Raw genomic sequence first — 12,966 nt, 5'->3', positions numbered from 1 at the left:
ATCCCCAGAAACCAGTGTGAATGTTGAGTGGACACAGTGGCCTGCTGTAATTCCAGCACAGGAAGGCAATGGTGGGGCTTCCCAAGAGCAAGCTCTGAATGTGATCAAGAGCCTTCAGTCAAGGGCATGTGGGGATGCGGTATATGCACAAACACACATATATCACACACAAATTGTTTTTAAAAAAGGAAAACTAAAAATTTAAAGGATGGTTGAGGTTAGTGGTAGGGAAAGGGAGAGAGAAAGGGGGAGGAGGGAGAGGAGGGAGTGGGAGAGAACTCTCAGGGACTTCCCTAATTCCCGGCTTTGTCCTGTGTGCCTTCCTTTCTTAAGGTGACTTCAGCAGTGTCTATGGAAGAATTGAGAACTTTTTTTTCCCAGCTGAGCATGGTGACAATGGCCTTTAATTCCAGCACTAGCAAGTTAGAAGTGGGGGCATCAAAAATTTCAAAGTTGTCCTCAGCTACAGAGGCCAGCCTGGGCTACATTAATAATAATTATAATTATTAGTACTAGTATTTGAGTGGCATGGGGAAAATTGCAATCTAAAATTATTAGAAAGCATAACTACTATTTTCTATGTTTTAGCTTTTTGGGTTTTTTTTGTTGTTGTTGTTGTTGTTTTGTTTTTGTTTTTTCAAGACAGGGTTTCTCTGTGTAGCCCTGGCTGTCCTTGAACTCACTTTGTAGACCAGGCTGGCCTTGAACTCAGAAATCCGTCTGCCTCTGCCTCCCAAGTGCTGGGATTAAAGGCGTGCGCCACCACACCTGGCTTTTTTTTTTTTTTTTTTTTTTTTTTTGGTTTTTCAAGACAGGGTTTCTCTGTGTAGGCCAGGCTGGCCTTGAACTCAGAAATCCGCCTGCCTCTGCCTCCCAAGTGCCACCATGCCCGGCTCACCAGCTATTTTCAAACCTTTCAGATGCTACCTCCAGGCAGGACCCAGGTGGCTAGGGTTTCCTGTTTTCACACACTGTAGCTAAAATAGCCACGCATATGTCTGTCTGTTTTGTGTGCTAGGGTTTCGTGAAGCATGCGTTATGTTGTGCTAAACTGCTTCTGCTCTGGACTTCCTAGAAATTAACAGACAAACAATCAAAAAACCCAAATGCCAAACCAAACCAAAAAAAAAAAAAAAAAAATCGGGGGTTGGGGATTTAGCTCAGTGGTAAAGTGCTTGCCTAGCAAGCCCAAGGCGCCCTGGGTTCGGTCCTCAGCTCCGGAAAAAAGAAAAAAAAAAACCAAAAAAAAAAAAAATCCCTTTACTCTCTCTAGTTGCTATAGGTCTCCTTCAGCAGAAAGGAGCCATCCCTCTCAGTGTCCTGTTAGAGCGTACCAGTGATCACAGACCACGCTGAGGTCTCCTCAACCTACTTCCCTTTGTTCCTGCTCTTCACCTGGTTCACGGGGCCCACACCACCCCCCACCTCTGCTCTGTGTGGGGTGGGGAGGGCAGGTTTCTGCAAAGTACAGCTCCCTTCCACAAGCCCCCCTCGCTCCACCTACCCACTGAGTCAGGAGCCAGGAATGTCTGTGGGGGCAGCAGACAAGTATGCCACCCTGGGGGTGTCCCGGGCTGATTCATCTCTCCTTTCCACCCAATCTTCTCCTTACAGGGCTAGGAAATTGAAGTCTGTCTGGAGATAAGAGAGCAACCCTGGACTCTGGGAAGAGGAGTTCTTAAACCTGTGAGTAGGGAAAGTGGTTAGGGCGCCGCTCTCCTGTGCAGAGCTGCCGAGAAGAGGAGTAGGGGTGCGATGGGAAGAAGGAAGACATGTTCTCCCCATCCCGCCGCCCTCTTCCCCCCACCCCCGCCTCCGCCCCAGAGCAAAGCTGACCTGTGATCTCTATCTGACCTTAGAGACTTGCAGGTCAACGTGGAAGACTGGGGAAAAAAGCTTCCATTTGCATTTCTGCTATGTTTGTGACCCACAGAGCCGTGTGAACACTGGAGGACCGAGATATTGGAAGAGCGGCTCCATCCAGAGGCTCTAAACAAAGACCCCAGCACCCACAGTAAAAGCCTGTGAGCTGTCATCCCAGGGCTGTGGGCAGAGAGGAGGTCCTTGGAGCTTGCTGGTTAGTCAGCAGAATCAGTGTACCCCTGGACAGTGAGAGACCCTGTTTTGACGGCTGGCAAGATGGGTTAATGGCCAAAGGCACCTGCTGCCGAGCCTGACCACCTGAGTCCCATCACTGTGACTCCACCGGGTGGAGAAAGCTGACTTCTGTTAAGTTGGCCTCTGGCCTCCACCTTTGCTAAGTGCTCGTGTGCATGCATGGGCAAGCACGTGAAGGCACACACACACACACACACACACACACACACACACACACACACACACACACACACACACAAATGTAACTAAAATGCTTGTAAAGTTACAAAGGATAGAGATAGAGAGCTCAGGGGTTAAGAGTACCCAGTGGTCTTGCAGAGGACCTGGGTTCAATTCTCTGCACCTAAAGTACCTTACAGTGATCTGTAACGAGTTCCAGGGGATCTGATGCCCTCTTCTGGCTTCTCCAGATACCTGTGTATCTGTATATATACCATACAGCCATACAGACACACACATACAATAAATATTGTTTTCCAAGACAAGGTTTCTCTGTGTAGCCCTGGCTGTCTTGGAACTGGCTGTCTACACCAGGCTGGCCTCACAGAGATCCATCTGCCTCTGTCTCCCAAGTGCTGCCTCTGTCTCATGAGTGCTGAGATTAATGTTTTTTTTGTTTTTGTTTTTGTTTTTGTTTTTGTTTTTGTTTTGACAGATCTCATCATGTTGCCATCCGGTTTAGAACTAGCTATGTAGGGGCCAGGCTGGCCTTGAACAAAGAAATGCCTGCCTCTGCTTGCTTGCTTGCTTTCTTTCTTTCTTTCTTTCTTTCTTTCTTTCTTTCTTTCTTTCTTTCTTTCTTTCTTTCTTTTTAGATTTATTTATTTTATATATGCAAGTACACTGTCACTATCTTCAGACACACCAGAAATGGGCATCAGATCCCATTACAGATGGTTGTGAGCCACCATGTGGTTGCTGGGAACTGAACTCAGGACCTCTGGAAGAGCAATCAGTGCTCTTAACCACTGAGCCATCTCTCCAGCCCCCTGCCTCTGCTTTCTTTCTTTTTGTTTTTGTTTTTGTTTTTTTTTTTGTTTGTTTGTTTTGTTTTTTTGAGACAGGGTTTCCTCTGTGTAGCCCTGGCTGTCCTGGAACTCACTCTGTAGACCAGGCTGGCTTCGAAATCAGAAATCTGCCTGCCTCTGCCTCCCAAGTGCTGGGATTAAAGGCGTGCACCACCACTGCCCGGCTCATCACCACAGTCTTAAGTACACAGACCAGGAAGTCCTTTTGCTATCAGAAATTACACGAGTGTTTGTATGTTGAGACAGACGAGATGTAGCCCAGACCAGCCTGGAACTTGCTAATACAAAAGCTGACCCCCCAACTCCAGTGTCTGGGATTACAGATGGGCACCACCGAGCCTGGTTGTGAACCATATTCACCAAAGGAAAAAATGCTTGCTGCCACACCAAGGTCTCAAAATAAGCTGTAACCTGCTCCATACCTCCACTGTGGCCGCAGTGAATGTATGCTGAGGGGTACAGCTGAGCTGTGACGCTGTAAGTGATGCCGTCAGTCCCTGCATGTGGTTTTCTCTGGTGAGTCTGATGGGTAAGCATCAAAACCCACGGCCACAGCTACTGATGCTATTCAAACCCAGAAGCTGCCTTCCTCCCTAGACGAGGCATTTCCCAGCAGCCTGGGTGGCGGGATTCCTGGGCCCCAGGCCCCACAGTTGACTCACCACCTCGGGTTGTGGCTCCTGCTCTCAGTTTCCCTGGATTGCTCTGTGGGTACTCTCCCCCCACTGTGCAGGGCATTAATAAGGGTGAGGCACTTTGAACTCCTCAGATGAAAGAGGCTGGGGAAACAGCACCCCATTATTATCCCTCCGAAGCCAGGCGTGGGAGCGAAGCTGGCTGCCCCCTCCTGCTCTCAGCTATGGCTGCCCACACTGGGAAGCCAACACGAGCCACTTCAGGGCAGACTTTATGAAGAAGCTGCGTTCTCCCTCTGCCCGCAGCACAGAAACCCACCACCGATTCAACTCCATCGGTACTTGGAACCACGTACAGATGCCTCAGTGTTCCCTCTTGATTGACCGCAGCTCCCACAGCATGGTGGCTGGAACTTTTCATCAGTATGTATACCAAAGAGGGGCCACTCCAGAGTTACTTGGCAAAGTGAGCCACGAGGGAACCAGTCTCCGGACATTCCCTAGCTTGTTTCTCTCTGGATCGCTGTAAGAGACGTGTGAGGATTCTGTATTTGCAGGTTCTGTGTAAAATGCCGAGCCCTGCACACATGTAGCTGCGTGCAATTGGTCTATAGATAAAGTCAGAAAAGTCTCTGGCACCAGTGCCCCTTGGCCATCAGGCCCTTCCTGTCAGGTTCTATGGGGAAAACTAAGTCTACAGTGCCACCTACTGGCTGGAAACGCAAACTGCAGCCCTCCCACCCCCCAAACAGCACAAACAGCAAAGAGAAACATTCCCGTTCCCAGACAACAGTCCTAGCATACCTTAAATAACTCACTTTGCACAGATCGTTAGACAAGGGCTTCTACAGCCCAGGCTTGTCTGAAACTCACTATTTAGCCAAGGCTGGCCTTCAACTCCCAATCCTACTGCCTCCACGTCCTGTGCTGGGATTAGAGGCATTCACCCCCACACAGAATGGACTGTCTGAAGGACTCTTTTGCCTGTCTTTGGAAGTGCTGGGAGTTGACTCTGGCACCTTGTGTGTGCTAGCCACTACTAGCTATGTCTCCAGCCCAAGTTATGTTAATTTTTCAAACTTTGACTAGTATTTGAGAAAAGCAGAATAAAACCATGAGCCATGCAGTGGTGGCGCACGCCTTTAATCCCAGCACTTGGGAGGCAGAGACAGATTTCTGAGTTCAGTAGAGTGAGTTCCAGGACAGTCAGGGCTACACAGAGAAACCCTGTCTCGAAAAAACAAAACAAACAAACAAGGGGCTGGAGAGATGGCTCAATAGTTAAGAGCACTGACTGCTCTTCCAAAGGTCCTGAGTTCAGTTCTCAGCAACCACATGGTGGCTCACAACCATCTGAAATGGGATCTGATGCCCTCTTCTGGTGTGTCTGAAGACAGCGACAGTGTACTCACATAGATAAAATAAATAAAATCTTTTTTAAAAAAGCACTGAAGAACAACTAAATCACGACAAGAGTCCAGTGCATAGCTGTAATCTGCCTAGCCAAGGCTGTGAGCCCAGGCTGTGAGCCCAGGCTGTGAAACACTGACCTGAAGAAACAAGAGCGTCAGGCAAGAGCATCTGTCACCATGTCCCTGACCCGAGTTCAACCTCAGAACTCAGGGAAGAACCAGCTCCAAGTTACCCTCTGACCTCCATACACAGGCCCCCCAGCCCACACACGCGTGTGCGCGCGCGCATACACACACACATGCTTGAGCAACACAGACACACACTAAAAAAACGTTATTTAAAAACATTAATTAAATTAAATTTAATTAAAACGTTAATTAAAGACATTTCTTTGTTCTCCAAATCCCTGGGTCCAGAGGGTTGAAGAAAGGTTTAAGGTCACAAAAAAATAGAGACTCATCTCCTATCGTAGCATGCCCATCCACTGCAGCCCATGTAGAGCCAGTCCTCCTGGGGCTTGAGCTTGTCGGCACCACAAAGGGTGCTATGCGTGGCTTCTTCTCTAGAAGTCCTTTGCAGGGATGGAGGTTTCCTCCCAGCCTCTGCTCTGGCTGGACGTGGTTTTTGGGTCCGTACCTCGCTGAGGTGTCCCCGGCTCTCCAGGCCCATGTGTCACAGCTGCATGGCTTCCTGCTCTGCGGTCTGCTCCGAGGGTGCTAAGTACTTCTCCTGGATGCCCAGAGTGCTGAGGGGAGGTTAAGGCTTAGACACGGCAGAAGATGGGGGGACTGGCCTGGGCAGGAGCTGCCCTCTTCTCAAGACCACCACCCACACACATCTCTTCTGCCCCACCCCCCACAGGTGGGTATGAGCCGCCCATTGCAGCCCTCCCTTGGGGCTCCAGTTTCTTCCCCACAAAGGACCAGGGAGCACTGGCCCTCCAGTTGGTGTGGCAGATGCTCAAGAGCCAGGCCAGGGTGTCCAAATCCTGTCCCCATCACTCCCTTTTTCTCTTCTGCAAGATCACAAGTAGACAGAGTCCCTCCCCGACCCCTGACAGCTGGCACACAGGTGCTCAGTACCTATTGTCATCTCATTCTTTCTACCAAGGCAAAGGCTCTAGTCTTCTTGGGCCATAGGGTCTTTTCCCTTCCAGACAGGACACAGATGGGACACTGCTAACACTGGTGACACACGAGCCCTCGCCTTGGCAGTCCCACGAGGGACCTCGTGTTCTACTGCCACTATTCCAGACACGTGTCCTCAAGGGCCTGACACAGATATCTAAATTCCCACCTCCGGCAACCTGGGCAAATGCTCTGTCTCCAAGACAAGCGACCTAAAGGGCAAGCCTTTCCTTCAGCCTCTCCGACAGCCTCTGACCCAAGGAACACGCAAACTGGTCAAATCCCAACCCCAAAGGCCCAGCTGCTCTGGTTTCCAGTGGTGCCCTCTGCCAGCTTGTCCCTTCTATAGGGTAGACCTGTCTCTTCTCCACTCCCTGACAGCTCTGTCACTAACTGTTTTAATAACCTCTTCCATATTTTTCAACCAATACTCCTTTCCCTATTCTCCTTTGTCATTTTTTGAGACAGGCTCTTACTTTGTAGCCCAGGCTAGCCTCAAGCTTTTGGTGATCTTCCTGTTTCTCAACTGCTGGTTTACAGGCACGAAACCTCACACCCAGCTCCATTTCGTGCCCCCCCACCACACACACCTTATCTAGCAAGACTCTTAAGAACTCTGCTACTCCTAATTACACCCACCAAGTGCATTTGCCACATTTACAGGGTGGTTCCTAAAATGTGCAGTAGCTCTCAGAAACCCAGGGAGGAAGATCAAGATTGAGGCTAGCCTGCACTACACAGGCCGATGTAGGCCAGCTAAGGCTAGAGAGACCCTGTCTCAAAACACTAAACTAAATAAATCCTTACCCTTGCACTAATGGCAGAAGGCGTGGGTTCTATCCTGGGCTACACCCCATCCTGGGCTACACCCCAGTGATCCACTGCCAGCCACGCCCCCTCCCTCCAGCACCTCTTCTTCCTTTAAATGTAATACAGAAAGCAAACTGAAGTCCTTGCATTTCTCCCACAGCCCAACGCCATTTCCTTTCCAGGCTTCTGCGTCTGGGGCCCTTCCATTCGTCCTTTCCCATGGTCCCTAAGGATACGAGGAGAAGTGAAAATCAGCTCCCATTGCAGCGGACATCATGGCTTCCAGGCTTCGCTGCTCTTGAACCCCAAAACAGTAGCCATTAGCTTTATCCACAGCCTGTAAGACTCGCTGGATGCTGTCCTTGTCCTGAGCAGAGCAGAGAAGAGAACTCAGTGAGTGAGTCAGCTGTGGAGAGCTGAGACCACAGCTAACTGGCCTCGTCTAACTCCTAGGACACATACGAACTTTCCTTGGCCCAGGACAGCCCTCCATTCCTCAGGGGCCTGGCTAGGCGGACAACTGCCCAGATTAGATTAGAAGGTCAGGTCCCCTGTGCAGTCCCTGCCTAGGGCCTTCTCCTGTGGGAGCCTCCCTACCATCCTAGAAAACTGTCTCACTCTTCTCTTCCTGGGCCAGAAGTCAGTGAAGATCAGCGTCCCCCCAGTGTCTGGACAGAACTACTGACAGTGAGCATACCGGCGTCATTTGTCCTCTAACGGTTTCCTCGTGCACAGACGACAGTCAGAACAGTCCATATATCTCAATGAAACATACAGCCCAACATAATGCGCTCAGCCCTCGGCACAGTGCTGGCCGGGAAGGCACCCGGCAGTGAGGGCTGCATGCACACTCTTGTCACACCGCAGGAGCCAAGTGTGCTGTCAGAGCAGTGTCCTCCACCTTCCTAACACTTCAACCTTCAATCCAGTCCCTCAGGCTGTGCTGACCGCCAGCCATAAAATTATTTTCTTGCTACTTCATAACTGTAATGTCGCTACTGTTATGAACCATAATGTAAAAAAAAAAAATGTAAAATGGAAGGTATCTGTTATGTGACCCTCAAAAGGGTCACAACCTCCAAGGTGAGAATCACTGAGTTAGAGGGGAAGCTGGCTCAGGTCTCCACTGCAGGAAGGAATCTAAGACCACAGTGTCTCCTGGGTTACCTCCACTTTAAAAGGATGAGAGACACAGAGGCCACAGGCCACTCTGCAAACTCAACACAGCCACTCAGCTAAACGGACCCCTTGGTCGTGGGTCACCTGTTGGTGACTCTCTGGACTCACTTATGCTCATTCACACATGGGAGGAAACACAAGCAGAGGCCTGGTGGCTCCGAATCAGCAGGACTGAATGAAGTCTGCTCCTGGGCCTGAAAGCAAGTCAAGGACAGACCCAGGACCTCAAATCTCTCTATGCCCGTGGCATGTCAGAGCTGCAGCACAGGGAAGAGCTCTCTCACTGGCCACTACCTGGATGTTCAGGGGGATGAAGGAGACCAGGCTGTAGTCTTCCACCAGCTGCACCAGCTTCTCATTGAGCTGTCGGTAGCGCCGGAAGAAAGGGTCAGACGCCAGGTGCTCAAGCAGGTAGGAAAGGTCCAGGACCTCCGTGTAGTAGTCCAGGTTGAAGGCTGAGGAGAGATGGAGTCAGATGCTGCTGACACTAGGCGGGAGGCCTCAGGGCTGCAGCAGCGGAGGGTGTAGCTCAGTGATAGACATGTTTAGCATTTGCAAGGCCCTGGGTTCCGTTCCTAACACCCTAAGGGGGATTAAAAACCACAACCAGGGCTGGGGATTGACTTCAGTGGTAAAGCCCTGGGTTCAGTCCTCAGCGCTTGGGGGTGAGGGTGGGGGTCATACCCAGTTGACTTTTGAACAAAGCAGGCAGTGGAGTGCTAGCCTGGCTACATGCGGTGCTGGACTACGGCACTATGAGAGAAGAGAGACCCAAAGTCTGGGGCTGTGTCTTCTTTGTCTCTTTGTCGTTATTTCGCTGAGACAGCGTTTCACACCTCCGCTCTGGCTAGTCTGCCACCGTGTGAGCTGCCCAGGCTGGCTCTCACAGCTCCTGTGTGCTGAGGGTAAGGGCACAGCTGCACGCTGACTCCTGATCCCCCATTATTCACATTCACTAAGACACCTGCTGCTGCCGTGAACCGCAGTGAACTGATGTAACTAAGAAGAGAAATGCTGAAGGGCACTGTTGGCTCAGGCCTTTAGTCCCAGCACCTGGGAAGCAGAAGCAAGCAGATCTCTTAAATTTGAAGCCAGCTGGGACTACAAAGCAAGTTCCAGGGCAGTCAGGGGCTACACAGAGAAACCCTGTCTCAAAACAAACAAGAACAAAAAACCCAATGGCACAGGCTGGTAATCCCAGGTATATAAGCAGCCAAGTCAGCAGGGTTGAAAGTTCAAGGCTGGGCTGGTGAGATGGCTCAGTGGTTAAGAGCACCCAACTGCTCTTCCAAAGGTCCCGAGTTCAAATCCCAGCAACCACATGGTGGCTCACAACCATCCGTAATGAGATCTGACGCCCTCTTCTGGAGTGTCTGAAGACAGCTACAGTGTACTTACATATGATAAATAAATAAGTCTTTAAAAAAAAAAAAAGAAAGAAAGTTCAAGGCTACCCTGGACTACATAGTAAATTTAAGGTCAGTCTAGGCGATTTAGTGAGACCCTAATTAAAATGAGTGTCCGAGACTGCCCACGCACACTGACAACTGGAGCCATTCCTGAGGCCAATCTCTAGGACAAGAGAAGGAGAAAATCGGCTCCACACAAGCACGTGTCCCCCACAAATGAACACATTTAATTCAAATGGGCAGCCTGAGAGGTTAAGGGCGCTTGCCACCCTTCAGAGGACCTGAGTTCAGGCCCCAGTATCTCCATGGTGGCTGACAACTAACTGCCTGTACTGCAGCTTCAGGGAGACCAGCTTCCTTTTTTGGCCTCTGTGTATCACATAACAAGCTGGCTTTGAAAGCAATCCTCCTGCCTTCCTCTCCCACGTGCTGGGATTAGAGACATGCACCACCACACCTTTTGGGACTGTTGTGAGGACTACAGCTTGTAAACCCATCATCTTGCCTTGTACACAGAAACAGTCAGTCAATGGTTGTCCACACCAGTGTCAAACAGGTACTGAGAACTATGCTTAGTCCCTGCTTCCTGAAGCTTGGTCAGAGCCCAGGGCCTTAGCACACACACTGGAAGGACTTAGGAAACGCTGGTCAAACTGAATCGCTCTTCAGTCCAGCAGCAAGGCCTCCTGGGTAAGGCACCTTCCCTTCCTGGGCCAGTTCCTTAGAGCAGGACCAGAGCAGATGCTCTAACAGCAGGCTTTTGCTCCATGCACAGTTTCCTAATAAAGAGGAAGAGTGCCCTGACAGCCACTGGGCTCCGTGGTCAGCTGCCCTCGAAGATGAGCTGACTGATGTGGCTGGCATCCTTCCATGTCCTCACCAGGCAAGGCCACTTCCACGTCATTTCCCAGCCTCCCCCTCTGCTCACCTGCTAGACATCAGCTTCCTTCCCTCTGTTCCTTTATGACTTCGGAGTTTAAAGAGCCCATGCTACTAGCACAGCAGAGAAATGATCTGGCAGAAAGATATGCTGGCCATTGCGACATGACACTACCCAACTCCCCTTGCCATGTGAGGATGCAGGGGTAAGGTGGCCACCTACTAGCCAGACCTTGCATCTACCCATGCAGGTCTTAAGACTTCCCACTCTCTAGAACATGAGGAATAAATGTCCGTTGTCTTAGGCACTGGGTTGATGGTAGTTTGATTACAACAGCCCCAACTAGGACAGCACTTTGCCTCTACTGTACAGGCCAGAACAGGTACCCAAAAGTCAGGGTGCCATGGCTCAGAGCAGTGAGCTGTGATCCACTCCCTTCAGCCAGCCACTGTACTACCACCTGTTTTAAATCCTTTAAAGCCCCATCTGTAGCTCTCATCTCTAAATCAACTGTGGCATCTAGCACAGCGCACAAAATAATGGCCAAAAGTCAGGAAGGCAGCGAGGTAGCTCCCTTCGCGCTGCAGGCAGTCTCTTACCCAGCTTCCCATAGTGTTCAATAAGGTCCATCTTGGAGAGGAGGTTGATGTGGGGCAATTCCACGTGCAGCATGGTGGCCAGGGAGGTACACAGGACGGAGATGAACTTGGCTGGGTCTGTGCAGTAGTGAGAATCCACAAGGTGGACAGCAGTCAGCTGTGAGCAGAAGGTACAGGGTGAGAGGAAGACTGACCTGGTGAGGGAGGACACTTCTGAGCCCACATCTCCCTCGAGAGCCTGGCAGCCCACGGATCCAGTGTACCCTTCCTTAGTACTGTTCTATTCCTTCCTTAGTACTGTTCTATTCCTTCCTTAGTACTGTTCTATTCCTTCCTTAGTACTGTTCTATTCCTTCCTTAGTACTGTTTTATTCCTTCCTTAGTACTGTTCTATTCCTTCCTTAGTACTGTTCTATTTCCTGTTCATGTGCCTGCTTGAGACAGGGCTTGATGGCCCAGAACTCTTTCTGCCTCCACACCACATTGCTGGGGTTACAGGCCTGAGATATTTTCCTGCCTCTTGTTCTTAATTTTTTTTTTCCAAGACAGGGTTTCTCCGTGTAGTCCTGGCTGTCCTAGAACTCACTCTGTAGACCAGGCTGGCCTCGAACTCAGAAATCAGCCTGCCTCTGCCTCCCAAATGCTGGGATTAAAGGCGTGCACCACCACCGCCAGGCAACTTAATTTAAATTTAATAACATCATGTCCTCCTCCAAGAAGATAGGGGGCAATTTTACCATTTTGTCCTTCCTACTATTCTGGGGACCAAACCCAGGGACTGTGGCCTCTGCTTGTTAGACAAGTTCTCTACCACTGAGCTAATCTCCAACACCTCTTCCAAGGTCTCTTGCACAGTTCCTGCAGTGGACAAAGGGTTCAAATCACACTGCACCTACCTCTCTACTCTTTCATCACACTTCTGAACACCAACTAACCAATCACTAAGCCACTTTCTGTGTAGTCACTTCCACTGTTTTTAAAATTGGGAACTGTCACATTCATTTTAGAGATGACAAAACTGAGTGAAAGGACTTTCCAAGACCATGAAATGAGTTGGGGCCGAGCTAAAATTCTATCTCAGAGGCTTTAGTTCTGCTTCAAACTTAACTCAGCCGCTATCTCCCAATGTAACTTGGGGGCGTGGCACCTATCCGCCTCCCGGTCTCAGGGATTCCTTCTGCCCGACCCGAGACACACCCTGAGGTCCCACTGGGCCATTTGGGAGAAGATGCTGCGTAGGGCGGTGTGGTGCGTGCAGAGCTCCACCTGGCCGGGGCAGTCGAAGAGAAAGTAGTGGCCTCGCAGGGGCTCCAGCTTGGCGCGCAGCCAGTCCAGGTTGGCTTCCAGGTACTCCATGCAGTAGAGCAGGCCACCGTTGGGCCCCAGGCGCAGCGCGTCCATCACGTCGCCCAGCCCCACCAGCTCGCCCACGTCCACCGCACACTCGTAAGGCAGTCCGTCGTTAGCGGGGTCCAGGTTCACCACCGCCACGCGCCGCCCCAGAGCGCGCAGGAACTCACTCATGCCCAGGCAGTACGTGGTCTTCCCCGAGCCCGGGGGCCCGATCACTGCCTGCCCGAAGGCCGTAGTCGGGGCGGCCCCCGCCATGGGTGGAGCTGGCAGCCCACGGGCGCCTCACCAAGTAAACTCAAGCAGAAAAACGAACAAACTACCCGGCAAGGAAGGGAAAAGTTCCGACTTCCGGATTCCGCCGGAACTTGTCTGGAGAGGAAGTCCCACCCACACGGCCACGGCATAGGCTGTGGTC

At 50.9% G+C, this 12,966-nt stretch overlaps 1 protein-coding gene and 1 long non-coding RNA gene across 3 annotated transcripts; one reads left to right on the top strand and one right to left on the bottom strand.

Annotated features, from left to right (window-relative positions):
• The first annotated feature begins 1,257 nt into the window (after positions 1-1,257).
• Positions 1,258-2,326, top strand: Gm42324. Its single transcript, XR_881487.1, has 2 exons — positions 1,258-1,686; positions 1,934-2,326. It is a non-coding gene; the product is annotated as a predicted gene, 42324 (long non-coding RNA).
• Positions 2,327-5,529: 3,203 nt separating this feature from the next.
• Gpn2 (GPN-loop GTPase 2) lies at positions 5,530-12,892 on the bottom strand. Of its 2 annotated transcripts, none has more exons than NM_133884.2 (5): positions 12,396-12,892; positions 11,199-11,355; positions 8,605-8,765; positions 7,368-7,498; positions 5,530-5,939 (listed from the first exon to the last, which is right to left on the bottom strand). In NM_133884.2, exons 1-5 carry the CDS (start codon positions 12,804-12,806, stop codon positions 5,867-5,869), a joined length of 933 nt encoding a protein of 310 aa, NP_598645.2. In that variant the 5' UTR covers positions 12,807-12,892; the 3' UTR covers positions 5,530-5,866. The 2 variants fall into 2 exon arrangements, with proteins under 2 accessions (NP_598645.2, NP_001277671.1); NM_001290742.1 differs by having other exon boundaries at positions 12,465-12,892.
• Between the last annotated feature and the right edge of the window lie 74 nt (positions 12,893-12,966).

This window comes from Mus musculus, chromosome 4, assembly GCF_000001635.26.
Source record: "Mus musculus strain C57BL/6J chromosome 4, GRCm38.p6 C57BL/6J".
In the NCBI taxonomy this organism is placed as follows: Eukaryota; Metazoa; Chordata; class Mammalia; order Rodentia; family Muridae; genus Mus; species Mus musculus.
The sequence above is the reverse complement of the archived record's forward strand: the minus strand, read 5'-3'. Positions and strand labels throughout refer to the sequence as shown.